General features: G+C 44.2%; 1 protein-coding gene across 2 annotated transcripts in view; it reads left to right on the top strand.

Annotated features, from left to right (window-relative positions):
- nbeal2 (neurobeachin-like 2) overlaps positions 1-16,399 on the top strand; it is a 39,766-nt gene that overhangs the window by 8,148 nt on the left and 15,219 nt on the right. The window contains exons 2-29 of one of the 2 annotated variants that reach the window (XM_073485178.1): positions 164-252; positions 495-659; positions 1,188-1,269; positions 1,643-1,755; positions 2,021-2,103; positions 2,856-2,941; positions 3,055-3,358; positions 3,493-3,599; positions 4,250-4,336; positions 5,238-5,321; positions 5,783-5,881; positions 6,058-6,683; positions 6,894-7,026; positions 7,392-7,511; positions 7,610-7,943; positions 8,105-8,187; positions 8,309-8,401; positions 9,249-9,420; positions 10,119-10,252; positions 11,461-11,620; positions 11,920-12,022; positions 12,169-12,319; positions 12,563-12,718; positions 12,835-12,994; positions 13,701-13,789; positions 13,910-14,620; positions 14,710-14,894; positions 15,013-15,169. In XM_073485178.1, coding sequence (XP_073341279.1) covers positions 164-252; positions 495-659; positions 1,188-1,269; positions 1,643-1,755; positions 2,021-2,103; positions 2,856-2,941; positions 3,055-3,358; positions 3,493-3,599; positions 4,250-4,336; positions 5,238-5,321; positions 5,783-5,881; positions 6,058-6,683; positions 6,894-7,026; positions 7,392-7,511; positions 7,610-7,943; positions 8,105-8,187; positions 8,309-8,401; positions 9,249-9,420; positions 10,119-10,252; positions 11,461-11,620; positions 11,920-12,022; positions 12,169-12,319; positions 12,563-12,718; positions 12,835-12,994; positions 13,701-13,789; positions 13,910-14,620; positions 14,710-14,894; positions 15,013-15,169 — 4,866 coding nt within the window. The remainder of the gene's footprint in view (positions 1-163; positions 253-494; positions 660-1,187; positions 1,270-1,642; positions 1,756-2,020; positions 2,104-2,855; positions 2,942-3,054; positions 3,359-3,492; positions 3,600-4,249; positions 4,337-5,237; positions 5,322-5,782; positions 5,882-6,057; positions 6,684-6,893; positions 7,027-7,391; positions 7,512-7,609; positions 7,944-8,104; positions 8,188-8,308; positions 8,402-9,248; positions 9,421-10,118; positions 10,253-11,460; positions 11,621-11,919; positions 12,023-12,168; positions 12,320-12,562; positions 12,719-12,834; positions 12,995-13,700; positions 13,790-13,909; positions 14,621-14,709; positions 14,895-15,012; positions 15,170-16,399) is intronic. The other variant, XM_073485179.1, reaches the window with a different exon arrangement.

Here is a 16,399-nt window from a genome sequence, read left to right on the forward strand (position 1 = left end):
CAGCCACAGTGTGTCACAGATAAAGGCTCAACCTTTTTACTTGGCAGTACTACATCCAGAGAGCATATACCATGGATATGTAGCAATAGAAATGTTTACGTACACTGTGCATATCCCTTGAGTTGACTTTATTGCCTCACATGCTCTTTCCTCCCTCCTGCAGAAAGATGTGAGCTATCTGCAGCAGTGGTTGGAGGCGTTTGTGGCGTCCTTTGAGAGGCTCATAGATGTGCAGTCACTGGGGCCTCGCCGGTGAGTAGTAACACTTGTTTATTTTACACACACTACATAGCCAGCACCTGCCACTGGTTTCTATTCCCCAAAGCAGGATGACCTTTGACCCTCTGTAGAGATACCGTTTTGACATGTTTATGTTATGTGTAAACGCAGCCTCTATTACAACGCCCTTTGCCTCTTTGCTACTCCCCCCCCCCCCCCCCCCCCCCCCCCCCCTCCTCCCACATCTCTTCACGTCCTCCTCTCCCTTCTCGCAGGCTGGAGGAGTGCAGCTCGGAGGTGCCCTTGCTCCCAAGGGAGGTCCTGGTATTCCTCAGTACGCAGCTATGGGACAGTGCGGTGCACCTCTCCGGTGTCGGCGAGCACAACATCAACACCCCGCACCCCCTGCTCCTCATCAAGTTCTTCATCATTGTCTGCAGGTGAGGGCCCACCCTGCAGTGCAAACGCTTCATCATCATGACTGTAAACATGGTACATAGTGGAACTGTTGTTGTCACGATAATAAGCAGCGGACAACAGGTTAGTGCTGGACTACATCTCCAGATGAAGGTCATGTAACATTTAATCTCTGATGCGTTTGAGGAGCGGTGTATTCTGTGGGCGAGAGGAGCTTCCATCAGTGTGGACTTACAAAACCTTTTACATGCACAAGAACACATACTCCCACTTGTAGTAAGAGAAATTACACAGTCAGTTGCCTTCATCTACAAAAGTTGACTTTTACAAAATGAGCTCATTTGCTCTTATCTCTCCTCAATTACTTTTATTAAATATTAAATCTGTACCAAGGGAACCAGATTATTTGCAGTTTTTTTTTCCTCTTCCAGAAGTGCGATGCAGGTTGTGCAAAGCGACTGCAAGTCTGTGTCAAGAAATTGTACATTCTCTGTATTCACTTTATTCGCGTTCTTACCTAAGAAATTACACGAGTTTCTCTCTGCTTCCAGGAATATGGAGAACATTGACCCAGACAAGACCCCTGGTTTTGTTTTCGAAACCATCAAGCTTTTGAATTTCTGTTTGGATCAGGTAAGGCCCTTATAAACTGTAGCTCAAACAGGACACGGATTTCAGTGATTTATGATGGGGCTTTGCTCAGTATATCATGCACGGATAGATTATTTAATGCCACTTTAGTCAAACTATACAGAAATGTGATGTACAGTATAGAGGCAGTGAGCCTATGCAGAATTTATTCTGTTTACAGTACGTGACATCATCACACAGAAGTCACAGAACTAGTTTAGAGTGAAAAGAGAAGTGGGTGTGTTGCTGACCTTCTATTCATTCCACTGGAATGTGTTGTATCTTTAGCACGTGCTAAAAAACATGTCAAAAACAGGTGTATCTGTGCTGAGGCTGAGTTACAGATGAGTGTGTGTCCAAACTTATTTTTGTACAGCTGAAGACGGGCGAAGGAGAACAGTCATCACTGCAGCTGGTTGTGCAGTATGGACTTGTGTTGTGTGAGAGTCTGTTTGACCCTTATCAGACATGGAGGAGACGCCTGGCAGGGTGAGTGTGTGCTGTGTAACCTTGTTTGCATGAATCTCCTGCGTAAATGTGTGGGTGGTGGAATTTAGTCACACAAAGACCAAAGACCATCTTATGCATTTAACATGTTGCCCAACCTTTTGTGATGTGTAACACCCAGTCTTGTTAGCTCTAAGACTTGAAGTCAAGCCTCATTGGTGCCGGCAGTATTAGTGGCAGTCACTGACTGACTAGGCGTGATGTGTGTAGGAGTCAGTGCGGTGACTTGAGGCTTTGTGTTTTGCAGGGAGGAGGTGAGCTTGCTGGAGAGGAACAAGTATAAGTTCTCCCCGCTGGCGTTGCCAGACGAGCTGCCTGCGCTCTTCCATGGTGAGACACTCCCTCTCATCTGCTCTACCACTCCGATCTCTGTCAGACCTCACATACCACAAGAATCAAACTGATCCCAAACACAGCTTAGATCTGTCATCTCCCACGAAATCATCATCCCTGCCCTGCTTGTCAGAATTTTAGTTTTGGGCTAAAAACTCAATTATTCAGCGTCTAATTATCAGGTTATCAGTCCAAGCATTTCTAATTATAAAAGCCTATTTGATCAGTGAGCACTAATCTATAAGCCATGTGGGAAATCTCAGGCGGGCAAGTTACAGTATGTCCAAATAGGACAAATTTAGGAAGATTATAGCGTAATAGCATGCTTTAATTAGAAACATTAAGAGCTAATTGTGTAATACCTAGCCAATCAGCAAGGCTGATGTTTTCCTGAGTCGCTGTACCATGAACACTTGACATTTATTTATTGATTTAATTATTTATTGTGAATTTATTTTAGGGACAGTGACAGAATGTAACTAAGTACATTTACTCAAGTACTGTACTTAAGTACAAATTGTATGTATGTATGTATGTACCTTTATACTTCTACTCCACTACATCTCTAAACAGCTAAAACAGCAAAAAAAACTAGTAAGAAAAAAGCTGCAAACAAAAAATGTGTTCTTTTTTTGTATTTGTATTTGTATCTCTGTATTTGATAGCCAATGTTGATGTTTTCTGCATTGTGGTAAAGTGATGTCTGTTCCTGCCTAACATTGTTTCTTGGCTCGAACACATGTTCACAGTAAGTCTCCGGAAAAGCGAACAGATCCCAGAGCCCCTCACACTCAGATTGGTTCAGCTCCAGGGTGCTGTCATCAGTGGAGGAAAGGTCTGCTCCCCTATCTGTCCTCTTCATCAGTAATTATTCTGCAGTCTCTGAAAACACTACCAGTGCACATTAGACCTGATTGCAGAGGAGTGACTTTGTCGATATTTTTTCAGAAGAATGGCCTTCTCTCCATCACCCCTCACTCTGTTGAGGACCTGTTCTCAGTTCTGCGAGCGTGGTGCTGCCGGACCTCCCCAGAACCCAAGGGCACGGGGCTCCCACGGCTGACCTTGCAGTGCCTGACAGCGATGATCCACCTCCTGCACTCCAGCAGCCCTGCGGAGCGGCAGGTGGAGATCAGGACCATACTGGAGAGCTACTTCCAGCTCCTCAACTGGAACCGTCCACTTAGCAGTGAGGAGCAGGACAGGCAGAGCTGGGAAGACAGCCTGATCACCCTTCAAAGCCAAATGCTAAGTAAGACCGTGTCCACAAGGTCTCCAGTCTAGCTGAATAGAATGAATTCCTTTCTCAATCAGTATGGAGGCCAAATAATTGATTTCCCCAGTGTCTGATAAATGAGTCAACATCCTCCTTGTTGCCAATTTTAGCTGCTGTTCCTGAGATCCTGCAGTGCTCGGACAGACCAGTCCTTCAAGCTGTGTTCCTTAACAACAACTGCTTTGAACACATCCTCAGGCTCATTCAGAACAGCAAGGTCAGACCTCTGTCCATCTAAGATGTGTTTGTCTGCTCTGTCAACTCTTTATATGTCTGTCCTTCCGTCATTTGGCCTGCCCGTCAGGCTGTCACCTTTTTTATTTATGTCATGTCTATTTCCTGTTTCATTTGCCTGAGGTGCCACATCTGCTGTCTAACCTCTTTCTTTTTTGTCAACGTGAAATATCACAAAAATGTATTTGCTTTTAGTCTTCCGCGCAGAGCTACAACACGTGTCCCTCTACAGCTGTAGGGTATGGAAGCCAATTTCCACCATTGTGATGGGAAAAAAGATCATTATAGTGACTTCATATCTCAAAATAATGACTTAGTATCTCAAGTAATGAGTGAATATCTCAAAACAACCCCATATTTTGTTTCCCCACATGATTATTTATCTCAAAATAATGAAATATCTTGAGAAAGTTTCTTTTGAGATACTACGTCATTATTTCAAGAAAGGTTTTCATTATAATGACCTACAGCATCATTTTGTCATCATATTGGTAGATACGAGCTTCCATCGTAGGAAGACCATGACCACTTGTGTCGTTTACCTCTCACAGATTACCTTTTGTTTTGCCTAACTGTCTGACTTTTTGTGTTTTGTGTGTGTGTGTCTCTGTGTGTTTGCACCTGCGTGTGTAGCTCTTTCAGAGCGACAGGCGCAGGCCGGAGCGTGAGGTTATGTGTGACCTCACTACATGTTTACTCTCAGAGGTCGAAGTGGACCAGGTACTTTCCCCAACTTGGTGTTGATATTGGTCTGTCAGCAGGAAACTCAGCCTTCTCTCCACTCGTTCACAGCTCTGATCTATTTAAACAGGAAGTTTTAGACAGGAAGTCTGGCTCACACTCATTTGTAAATAAAGCAGGTAGCGCGACATTACATGATAATTGTCTGGGGTTCCCTTTTTATGTGTCTCATCTGCCCATCTAGAATGCAATGCTACTTACAGTCATACGTGATTACTGTTACTGTTAGCTTTGTGCACGATGGAAAGTTCAGATTATTAACTGGAGGATTAGTCTTTGCCTGTGTGGGAGTGTTGATTTATATCACGCTCATAATTAGAGGCTGAATTCCCTGTTGACAACACTGGGCAAGAAGAGCATGCTGTGTTTTTCATGGTGCATGAAACGGTCGTTTTTCTATGCATGTCTTTCCTTCTTCTCCTCGTATTTCGGCTGTTCTGTCGTGTGACCGGTTGTGCTTGTATGAAAGATCTGGCTCGTGTCCTGGGGTTTGATGTTGCCTCATTTCCAGCAAGAGTTGTGGGGTTGCCTCAGTCTCTTTTTCTTTTGGTGGCTGGCTTTGGTTTTTGCATGCTGGGACCTATCAGTAATTGACAAAGAGACGATTGTTTGGTGACTGGTACAGCAGTTCACTTACTTTGAGCCAGTCTGCTCCAATAACTGTGGAAATGTGCTGTACTTCCTCATGCATTTTACAGATAATCAGAGCAAAAATGCCTCATTCATTCATACGGTGAAAGATTTCCTTTACCAATTTATTTGTCTCTATTGTGCTGTTTAAGTGTTCACTTTTTGGGGGGGGTTTGGTTTTGACTCCTGATGTTGCACATTTGAAGCTCTGCAATGCCACAATCAACTAGAACTCCTTATTTTGATGTAGGTTTGGGAGAAAGGAACAGACAGTATTACAGTCCATGCTTTAGGAGTCCTCACAGCTATAATGAGTAACTCACCCAATGCTAAGGTAAGGCCCTTGTGACCTTCTGTGATCAAATCATATAACCCTAAAATTTCTGTACATTAGAGTGAGAGTAATGTCAAACATTTGCTTCTTAAATGTAAGAATTTGCTGCTTTTCTTTGTTATTTATGATAGATAATAAAGAGTGTTTTGGTTTTAGACTGTTGGTTGGACAAACAAAAGCAATTTGAAGAAATTGTGATGAACATTTTCAAAAAATCTTGACACTTTATAAACGACTGATCAATTAATCATGAAAATAGTCTGCAGATGAATCGATAATGAAAGTAGTCATATCATAATAAGCATGTTATACTATAAAGCCTACACTGCCAGCAAAAATTAGAGCCAGATGAGGAACGCTGTTTTCTTATTGTATTCCTCTCCAATGTGTGGAAGTGTGCCAACTAGTTATCCCCTGTGGAGCAGCTTTCTCTAGCCTATTTCTGTCTCCTTCCCCCTTAGGAGGTTTTCAAGGAGAGGATTGGCTACTCCCAGCTATTTGATGTGCTGAAGAGTCAAGGTCAACCCACCAAACGGCTGCTGCAGGAGCTGATGAACATGGTAAAACACACACTTCCTCATTAGCCTCACTGAGTGCGGAGACAATAGAAGTCAATTTGCTCTTCCTGATGATGACCTTGTTCCAGTTTAAATTGCGTTGCTAGTTAACCTGTGACCACGTCTATATCTTATCTTCATTCTCTGTCTTCACTGTTTCCGTCCCTCTCTGTGTCCAGGCGGTGGAGGGTGAGCATGCCCATGCCCATCATCTTGGCATTAGTAACGAGCAGCCTCTGCTGCTGCTCCTGCAGTGGTTGCCTGACCTGTCGGGTCAGAGGGACCTTCAGCTGCTGGTGGCCCAGTGGCTTGCTGCTGTCTGTGGTGGCTCTTTGTCCTGTCGCACCGTGGCTGTGGAGGCAGGCATGGTGGGGGCTCTGCTGCAGGTGCTGTCACAGCCCCAGAATCTGGACAGGCAGTGTGCAGACGCCCTGCTGGGCCTCCTCCAGGACCTGGGCTCCCTGTGTCTGAGGCCAGAGGAGCTGAAGAGCCTGCTCAGACTGCTCAGGGTGGATCAGGACAATGGCGCAGTTGTGGGGAAGGTGCACCCCTACTGCACTCGCATCATCCGGGTGCTCTCGGCCATGGCGGCCAGAGAAGGTCAGGACAGTGCATTGCAGTACTTCGATCTTACGCCCCCCATGGCAGGTATTATGGTGCCCACAGTCCAGCGCTGGCCAGGCAGCGGGTTTGCCTTTCACGCTTGGCTCTGCCTCAACATGGAGTTCTCCAACAACTGTAAACCTCCTGCCACAGGGGCTCAGCACGACATGGGGAAAGGACCACGCAGGAAACAGCTCTACAGGTAGAGAGATACATTTTCAATGTTTAATATTAGGGATGAGTGAGTACAACATTATCTGTATCTGTATCTGTATCTGTTCAATCAACTAAATTCTCTGTATACGTATCCATACTTGAAATGGGTGAGGCTTCAACCAGATTTGGTTAATTTAATTTAACATATATGACCGCGTTTTACAGTTTTTGACAGAATGTGTTTTCTTTTGTAAAGTTTCTTCACAGCGAGTGGAACCGGGCTGGAGGCCTTCTTCAGCATGGAGGGTGTGCTGGTGGTGGCTGTTTGCACTAAGAAAGACTACATGGCTGTCGCACTGCCTGAACACCCACTAGCTGACTCATGCTGGGTGAGTTTGGATACAAATAGTTCAGCTCGGGTTCTGTCCAACATTTGTCCACATTTAGTCTGTCCCAAATAAAAATAGATTTGATTGAGGAGAAAACCAAACATAATTTTTCTTGAGCGGTGTTGTCTGGGCCTGTGACCTTGGAGCATAATTATTGTGTACCTCCCTGAAGAGACAAGTTGCCGCAAGAACTCAATCAATATTGTTTAATTAAAGCTGTCAGACTGTTTTGTTTCAGTTTCTCAATATAAAAATGTACCCTTTTTTTTTTTTTTTTTACTGTAAGTGCAACCACCAATTTTGCATTGTCCAGTGTTGACACCAGCAGAAAATCTTTGTTCTCTTTAATATCTTCCTCATTGCAGCATTCAGTGGCTATAGTCCACATCCCGGGCCGTCGTCCATTTGGTCAGAACCTGGTCACTGTTTACATCGATGGCGAGCAGCGTATCACTGCTCAGCTTCGCTTTCCATCCTTCAGTGAGGTGACTAATATATCTAATGTATCCATGAATATTATGATATTATTACCCTGTAGTTCCTCTATCAACCTAACTTCCTCTGTTTCTCCTGACTCCTGAAGCCTTTTACCTCCTGCTGCATCGGCTCCGCAGGCCACCGTACCACTACCACCACCACCTCCCCCAACTTGCCCATGTCCTCGTACTCCAACCCGACATCACCTGAGTTTGCCTTCCCCAACCACGCCCCCTCCCTCCTCCGCTCCCAGTCCTTCCCAGCCTCCTTCGCAGGAGGCCGCTGGGGGTCTATGGCGGACTCCCCGGTGCACACCATCCCAGCAGGACTGCAGGACACAGAGTGGGGAACACCCACGTCTCTGGATGGGCTCCTGGGCACCGCCTTCATCTGCCATGAGGCTCTGCAGCAGGCACAGGCGAGAACTCTGCATGCTGCAGGTGGGTCACGCTCTGCTGCAATGCAAATGTTGATGCAAATGTCACAATGTACAGAAAACTTGTAGTAAAGAAAATCAGTAGAAAGAATACTGTTAGAATATTTGAGTGGTTTCATGTTTGCTTATTTTATGACCTACATTGGTTTCTGCTCTCCATCACAGGCCCCAATCACGTGTCCTTATTCAAATCAGATGGAGAGTTATCTGATCTCAACAGCAAGCTTTTGCTCTACTACACTCCACAGGTGAACCACTAAAACTCAGGAGAACTTGCATATTTTACTACACTGCGTTTAATATGTAAATTCTTAACAAAAGCAGGAAAATATTATTGCTCACGCATGCGTGTGTGTGTGTTTTCTTCAGGCCTTCAAGAGCCAGATATGTCTGGACCTGTCACCCAATCACCAATACGATGGCAGGCTAACAGGACACAGGGTGGTGAACTGGGACATCAAGGTTAGATATGAGACAGTTTGATTTTTTGTTATTATGAATTTAGCTGTGATGTGTCCTTCTTTTTTTATCTGCTTATGACATTCATACTAAACTGTAAATACTGATACTGCTACTGAATGTTTAAATACTCGATTTAAAGGAGACCTGTTATGCTTATTCATTTTTTCCTTTCCTTCAGTGTGTTATATACGAGAGCATGTAAAAGGTCTTAAAAGTTAAAAAGGTCAGTCTTAAAAGTCTGCATCAAACGGGAGCTCCTCTCTCCCACAGAAAACAATGCTTCTGAAGTCCCCGACATGCCTCGTCAGTAGTCCCGCCTTTAATTCGGTGACTTCTTGACATGACTATGTCACCATGTCACACATTTACATAATTTAGGCTACATTCACGGTAGAAGTGAAGCTAACTGGAAGCTGAAAACACGACAGAGCCGACCAGAGACACGAGGAGCGATGCGTGCTCAGGCGTGTGTGAGCCGACCAATCAATCACAACAGACTGGGTATTCAGGAGGGGGGCCTTAAAGAGACAGGAGCTAAAACAGAGCATTTCACACAGAGGGTGAATACAGAGCTGTAGAAGTGGACAGTATGAGAAAAATGGCGTGTTTTTGAGCATTAAAGCATGTAAACCTATTCTAGTAGTAACTAAAAATAAAAGTATTAACCACAAAATGAGCAGAATATGTCTCCTATAGGTTGTTTTTACTAATTCTTTCTACTGTATATAGTTTTCCTGTTGTGCTGCTTTCTTTTTGGGCAGATCCTCTTTGTTAATTTCATTTCTGACCTAAATGGGACTAATGTGAAAGGTTACAGAACATTGTATGTGTTTTTTTCCTCCTGCAGGATGTTGTAAACGTGGTGGGAGGTGTAGGGGTTTTGCTGCCCCTGCTCGAGCAGGTATGTGAGGCCGAGCCGGTTTACAACGGCAGTCAGGAGATCTCAGACCTGCTGGGGCCAGAGCTCACCTCGTCCAGAGGCCCCGCTGCCATGCTGCTGCCACTGAACAAGTCTGCAGGTTAGCTCTTGTTGAGTTAGCATGATTTTTAGCATGTTGGTAAACCTAAATTACAGGGACATTGGTCTGGAAAGAGATGTTGACATTTTATAAATGTAATTCATAATTCACTTTTCAACCTTTCAACTATTTTCATTTTTCATTACCGGTTGGAGGTTTAGGTATCATGAGGACATTTTCTTCCTCATTTTGAGGACTAACTATGTTGTTGTTCCTGTTTCCTTTTGTTTAGTTGTAATCCTATCTTTCGTGCATAATGCTAGGTATGATTTTCAGTGCAGCTCAGACTCAGAAAACGTTTTGAGTAGCAGTGAGTCAGAGTCTACTCACCGTGCATGATGCAAGGACAAACAGGAAGTGCGAGACAGAAGAAGCACATACGATAATATACAGCAGACAAACAGAAAAGATTGTGAAATCAATGCTAATGAGTTAAATGTCAGAGGCAGCATAATGAGTCATAACAGTTTATTGAAGGATTGGAGTTCAGCAGCCCGGTGCACATCAGTCTGCTTAATTTCTAACATGAGTTAAATGAGACAAGTGGAACAAGCAGTCTAACAGAAGTGAGACAAATACCCTGACACATGACGAGTGAGTCATCCTGAGATAGGATAATGTCTATAAAGTGCTTTGTAATGTATAAACATGACTGTGGGTAACACAGGAAATCTTAAATGTTGTTTTTTTTCTCTCAGAGGGCAGACTAGAGAGAAACAGCGTCGCTGCCTTCCTGCTGATGGTGAAAAACCTGATACGTCATCACCCCGTCAATCAGGAGAGCCTGCTGCACAGCCACGGGCCGAGCATCATCGGAGCCATGCTCAGCAAAGTAAGCGCCCCGCGCTACACGTCACTTTGCTCCAGCAAGTGGGAACTATTTGCGGGAAACCAATTAGCATCCGAAAGTGAAGACTTGACCTTTCTCATTGTATTGCTGCTGTGTAATTGCTATGAAATGAATGGGTTTGGTGTTTTAGAAACAGCAGCGGTTCTTTCAGAATGACAGTATCACATGCTTGTGTGGGGGGATTTATGCAGAGTTGGTCGGGCTGCGTGGTTTGAGAACAAAGGATATCAGCTGTGAAATCTGCTGCTTGAAAATGCTGAATCGATTTCTAGGAAGATTATGTGCAAATTTAAATAAAATTGAAGAAAAAGAAAATCATATAAAAGAAATGAAAGCCACAGTGAGTTGTGATGTGCTGTTCTGACTAATATTTTGCAGGTAGGATTGTGTCTCAAGCAAGCATAGCTGGTCTGGATCTTGTTAGCTTTTTACTGCTGCTATGAACTGAAATAAAAATTGAGTACATTTGGGAATTTAGGACAAAGGTTGGTATACACAGTAGCTGTATTTGATGCTAAGACAAACTTCTATTGCTTTGTGATGCACATCACAGTTCTTCTGCTTTTTGATTTAGAGTGAACGGGATCAGTGTTGAGCCTTCTAAGGATGCAGTAGGTCTGATTCAGTGCAGCGTCTGTGGTAGAACTGATTTCTTCAGATTCATGATCAATGTGTTTGCGTTCAAAAGTTAAACTCGGTGTTAGCTGATGTGATTCTTGGACAGTTGCAGCCAATCAGCTGTCACATTTTTGCAGCACAGACTTGCTTTCTGCCTGACAGGATATGTTGAAATATGACGTTGAGGTGGAGCATCCTGTAAGGAAACTATGTCCTAATAATCTCATGGGGTTGCCAGGTTTGGTAGTAGAGAAGGCAGACACACACTTACAGCGTAGGGCTGAACCACATGCAAAAACAAATCACATTGTGGTTATTTTGACAGATATGAGTCAGGATTTAAGTGGGAATGGTAATTCTTTGCGCCTCATTTTCACTGAAATGAATTAAGAAATGATGATGATGTGACATTTTATGGGGTCTGTGCCCAACAAACATATTCCCTTACATCTCAAATGAATGCAACACTTCATCAGCCACTAAGTGTTACCAAAATAGAAGCCACACACGTAAAAATCAAAATGATTGGAACCATAATTAAACTCCCCTCCTCTGTGCTTCCTCTCCTGCAGGTTCCCGGCAGTATGATGGACATGAACGTTTTAATGGCCTGTCAGCTGCTGCTGGAGCAGGTCTTCAACGAGGGCAACAGCCCACTGCTACAGCAACTCTACCAGCACCTGCTCTTTGATTTCCGCATCTGGACTAAAAGCCATTTCGCTGTTTGTCTGGGTAAGTTCACAAGCAGCCCTGTGTTGTCAAGTAATGCACCTGCGAACCTTTTCATGTCTGCCGCAGCTGTTTTTTGTCCCTTTTATGTGCATATGCAGGCTAAAAGCACCGTAGAGCAGAGAGAGAATACATTAATGTTCCGAGTTCAAGGATTAAAAGTGAAACTGTGACTGAAGCTGCACTTCAGTGTGCCGTTTTGTAAATTGATGCACTTCTTCGGTACAACCTTGCATATTGGCGTGACATTTCTAAATGTCAAACTGAAGGGAGATGACAAAAGTATTCTTTTTCTTCCAAAGCCCACGTGCAGTACCTGTCGTCTGTGATAAACAAAGGCAAGCAGCGCATGAAGAGGAAGTATGGGGTCCAGTATATTCTGGATACCATTCGCACGTACTACAGGTGAACCTTTGACATCCACAATAGATTCAATAAATATTAAGACAATTAAAAAATAGTTAAGTTACTTCCATCTATTTTAAACCATGATTTTGTCTGCTAATAAGAAGGTTATTGATGTATTTATTCATTAACCTCTTTGGTGACAGTGCGGAGAAAGATGGCAGCTCTCTGTCTGATGAAAAGCAGACGATTCAAACTTCTCTGTTCGCCTTGCTCAAAGACTTCCTCAAGTCTCCTTCACCAGAGGAGCTCCACAGTGTCCTCGCCTACATTCTGACTGTCGGAGAGGAGCAGCAGGTTTGTTTTATCTGTGTTTCTGTCGGGAGTTCAATTTTGTTATCATTTGACCTTTTCAGCGAGATATTTCACTTTCAATCCCCCAAATGAATTCTCTGATCATCCACCAGCCTTTGTTAGTCCTGTGTTTTGATTTCCAGACTCCCATTGTGACCACTTAAAACGTTTCTCTCCCTAATCCATATTTCTTGGTACATCATCCTCCTACTTCACCTCTTTCCTTTTTTCTCTTCTGTCGATCAGGCGGTGAGGGCCTTGGATGTGCTATATGAACTGTTGAGGAGCAGCCCTCCTCGTGAGCAGGTGCAGGCTGTGCTGCTGGAGTGGGGCGTGGAGCAGCTGTACTGCTTGCTGCTCACACCGAGCTTCGGAGACGAGGCCAGAGAGAGAGTCTTCAGGGTGAGAACAAGCGACTGGATCTCTTCTTAACTTACTTCAGCTTCACTGCCTGTGTGATGTATTATCAAAACGGATTTAACAAAAAAACATATCAACCTTCCCCTCTGATTTTGCAGGTTTTGTACAAAATCCTCAAAAGCGAGCGAGTGTCTGAGCGCAACAAGCAGCGCATTAAGCTGAAGGATTTCGGATATCTCGGCCTGGTGTGTTTCCTCGAAGACATTCCAGTAACCATGACCACCGTGCGATGTCTGTACGAGCAGGTCCTTGCTACAGGTAAGGCCGAAACAGCTCTGTGCCCTGCGGTCCAGTTACCTTGAAATGGATGAATAAGAGATCATTATAAATGTTAAAGCACCTGAAAATATTTGATTTTAAGCTTCTATTATTTCGAGTATATATTCTTCATAATATGAAGTAAGCTAAAGTTAAAATTCAAGATACAAGTAATGACTAGAGGTAACACCCCAAAACGTATCTGATTCATTCAGAAAAATAAGCCAACAACAACGGCTGTTTCTACATGTCATTTATTGAGCCTGTCTATACACACAATAAGGCCTGGACTTTGTCACTGTTCGATCAGTCGCATCTGCTTTCTTCTGTGACTTCATGTTTATGTGTCAAAGCACAATAAACAAAAGACAAGTGGTTTTAAAAAATGTGTGTAGGCTGAAATAAAAATGTTGTAGTGCTGAGTACTCGACCAATCAGAAATGCTCAAAGCTGCAAAACCCACCCCTAAGGTTCCTGCACTTTTGCACTAAAGTGTTACCTTTCAGTTCTTATTGGTGCATATGGTGGAAATACCTGACTTTGTGCAGAAAAATCACTAATATCGAAATTGTTCATGTGAATTAATTAATTATAATTATTCTTATTTTGGAAGATAAGATGTGCCTTTATGAATGTCTACAACAGAAGCTAATTAAAAAGTAGGTTTCCAAGGACTATACATTTTAAATTGGCTGCTGCTCCACAGATGCCAGCCCAAACTTCAGAGACCTCCTGGCTGTGGTCTGCCTGTCCCATCGAGCTGAGCTCACTGTCCGCTTGGACGTCTGTCGTAAGGTCAGTCCACTCACATCATTCATACTCAACTAAATCTACCAGTGCACTTTGTGTGAAATGTCTTCATAAGCATATTTATCATCTCAGTAATGAAAACAAGCTCTCCGTCTGTTCCCTCAGCTCTTTCATCTGATCTACTCCAATGAGGATTATGTGAAGCAGCTCGCTAAGCAGCCCGGCTGGCAGGATGTGCTTACAAAGCTCTATGTGAAAGAGTCGTACGAGTCCCACGCTGCCAGCATCGCAGACTCCAGCACCCACAGCTCCTTTGAACCAAACTACCGGCCGCCGCTGCGCAGGGATCAGGCTCTGGTCATAGAGGACGCAAACACAGACATCTTCCTGAGCTACCGCACCTCGGAGGACATCGAGGATGAGGAGGAGGACGAGGGTGGTCAGCGGGACATCTCTGAGGGATTCTCTGACTTATCCCAGTCACCTCCAAGTGGAGGAGGAGGCACGCTTAAGAACTTCACCGGCTCCCTTCATTTCAAGTCGTTTGACTCAGTGGATCAGGGGAGCCACTCGTCCTCCATCTCCAATGCAGTTGATATCACGTCGTCTCGCCCCGACGAGGAGGGGAGGGACTACCAGCCCCTCTCCCCCTTTGGTACCTCACCCTTTGATTTGGAGCTAGGGGTCATGGGGGAGACTGGCCCACACACTCCTGCAGGTAGTCTGACAAACACACCATCTCCTCTAGAGCAATGCAAACCCTTTCCACCACTCAGACCAAGGAAGAGCTCCAGTCTGTCAAACGTGCTGGATGATACCAGCTACGGGACGGACCCTCCGACCGGAGATACCATCTCAAACACCTCCAACCCACAGGTAGGACTGCTCCCTCAGATGACGTGAGAGTCCATTTTGGGAAAGTTTAGTGTTTTGGATCTTTTCTGTGAGTGTTGTTTACGTTACAGCAGACCCCAGAGGAAGAGCTGTGCAACCTCCTGACCAACATTGTCTTCTCCGTCCTGTGGAGTCGCAGCGGGGCGGATGGGGCAGAGGACGTGGTGTGGAGAGAGAGAGGACAGGTCTTTTCTGTTCTCACCAAACTGGGCTCCTCCTGCCAACTGGTCCGCCCTCCCGATGACATCAAACGCAGGTTAGTGACGAAGATTTCAAATGTTTTTGCCAACAGAGAACAAACACTGCCTCACAGTGGAAAAACAAACTGAGCCACACCTGCAGCTGTGTCACCTTTTTGCCACTCTGTGTCCCAGTCTGTTGGAGATGATGCTGGAGTCGTCTCTGTCAGACCTGAGGGACGCCCAGGGAGTGTTTCTGCCTTTCTGTCCCAGTCTGGTTCGGCTCCTCAGGCTGCTGCAGGACTTCCTGTTTGCTGAGGGTACAGACAACCACACGCTGTGGAGTGAAAAGGTATATCTCAAATAAAATCCCACCTAAAACATACTGTATGTACCACTGATGCATTTTGTTCGGACTCTGGGTAATACCATGATTATCGTCTTCCTCCATCCTTGGGGACGATGAAGGAAATAAGTCCAGGACATTGTCATATTAATACGTTTTTATCATTGTCATATGTTGTATGCTTCAACAGTATAAGTATGTTGTCAGTAAATCAAACCAAAACCAAAACCAGCTGATGAAATTTCAGCAATATGGACTCCATAACATCTAAAACAGCACAAATAATCTCAAGACGTTACATTTCCCTTGGATTTCCCTGCCCACTTTATCCAATCAGGACCGAGAGCTCCATAAAGAGGCGGTCCTGTCTGCTCAGGAACACACAGAGAGCAGGATCCTCCTTTTTACCGGCAATGCTGGAACAGGGAAAGCCACCAATTCCAGTGTTCCCAGTGACGATTTATGCTACCAAACACCCCAAGCGCAGAAAAACGCCTGAAGAAAAAGAAAGAGGCAAAGAGAGCAGTGTGGTGACGTACAGAGGAGAGAGGAGATTGCTAACTGCAAAACAGAGAGGGAGTTAGCTAAAATGATGACAGCGCTTACAGCAGCTTTAATATGAAGCTGCAGCAAGCAGGCAGTTAGCTTAAAGTTTTTAAACTTCAGTTTTTGAATAGCTTACACTAGTTAGACAGAAGCAGTTGTGTGACTTCACTATCTCTGAAGTACTAACTAGGCCTACAAGACGGGCTTCGCGTTTGCTTTCTATAAATACTCACCAGTGGAATTTAGATTTCTGTTGAATTACAAATGCTCAGTCCTCAGCAGCAATCTGTTTCCTCTTCAATCGGATATCTTCTTGCCAAAAAGCACTGCAGCAGATGAGAGCTGCAACTATTCATAGATTCACCGATTAGTTGTCAACATATAAAAAAAAATGTCACCAATTAATCCGATTGAGTAATTTTTTAAAAGAAATAAAAGTCAAAATCCTGTTTCCAGCTTCTTAAATGTGGATATTTTCTAGTTTCTTACATTATCTATGACAGTAAACTGAATATCTTTGTGTTGTGGGCTAATCAAGACATTTGAGGACGTCATCTTGGGCTTCGGGAGACACTGATCGACGTATTTTCAACAAATCGATTAATCTAGACAAACATAGACAGATTAATCGACAACGAAAACGATCATTATCTTGCAGTCCTACCGCAGACTTCTGCTGAGACTGAGCTG

The sequence above is a fragment of the Pagrus major genome, chromosome 17 (genome assembly GCF_040436345.1).
Source record: "Pagrus major chromosome 17, Pma_NU_1.0".
In the NCBI taxonomy this organism is placed as follows: Eukaryota; Metazoa; Chordata; class Actinopteri; order Spariformes; family Sparidae; genus Pagrus; species Pagrus major.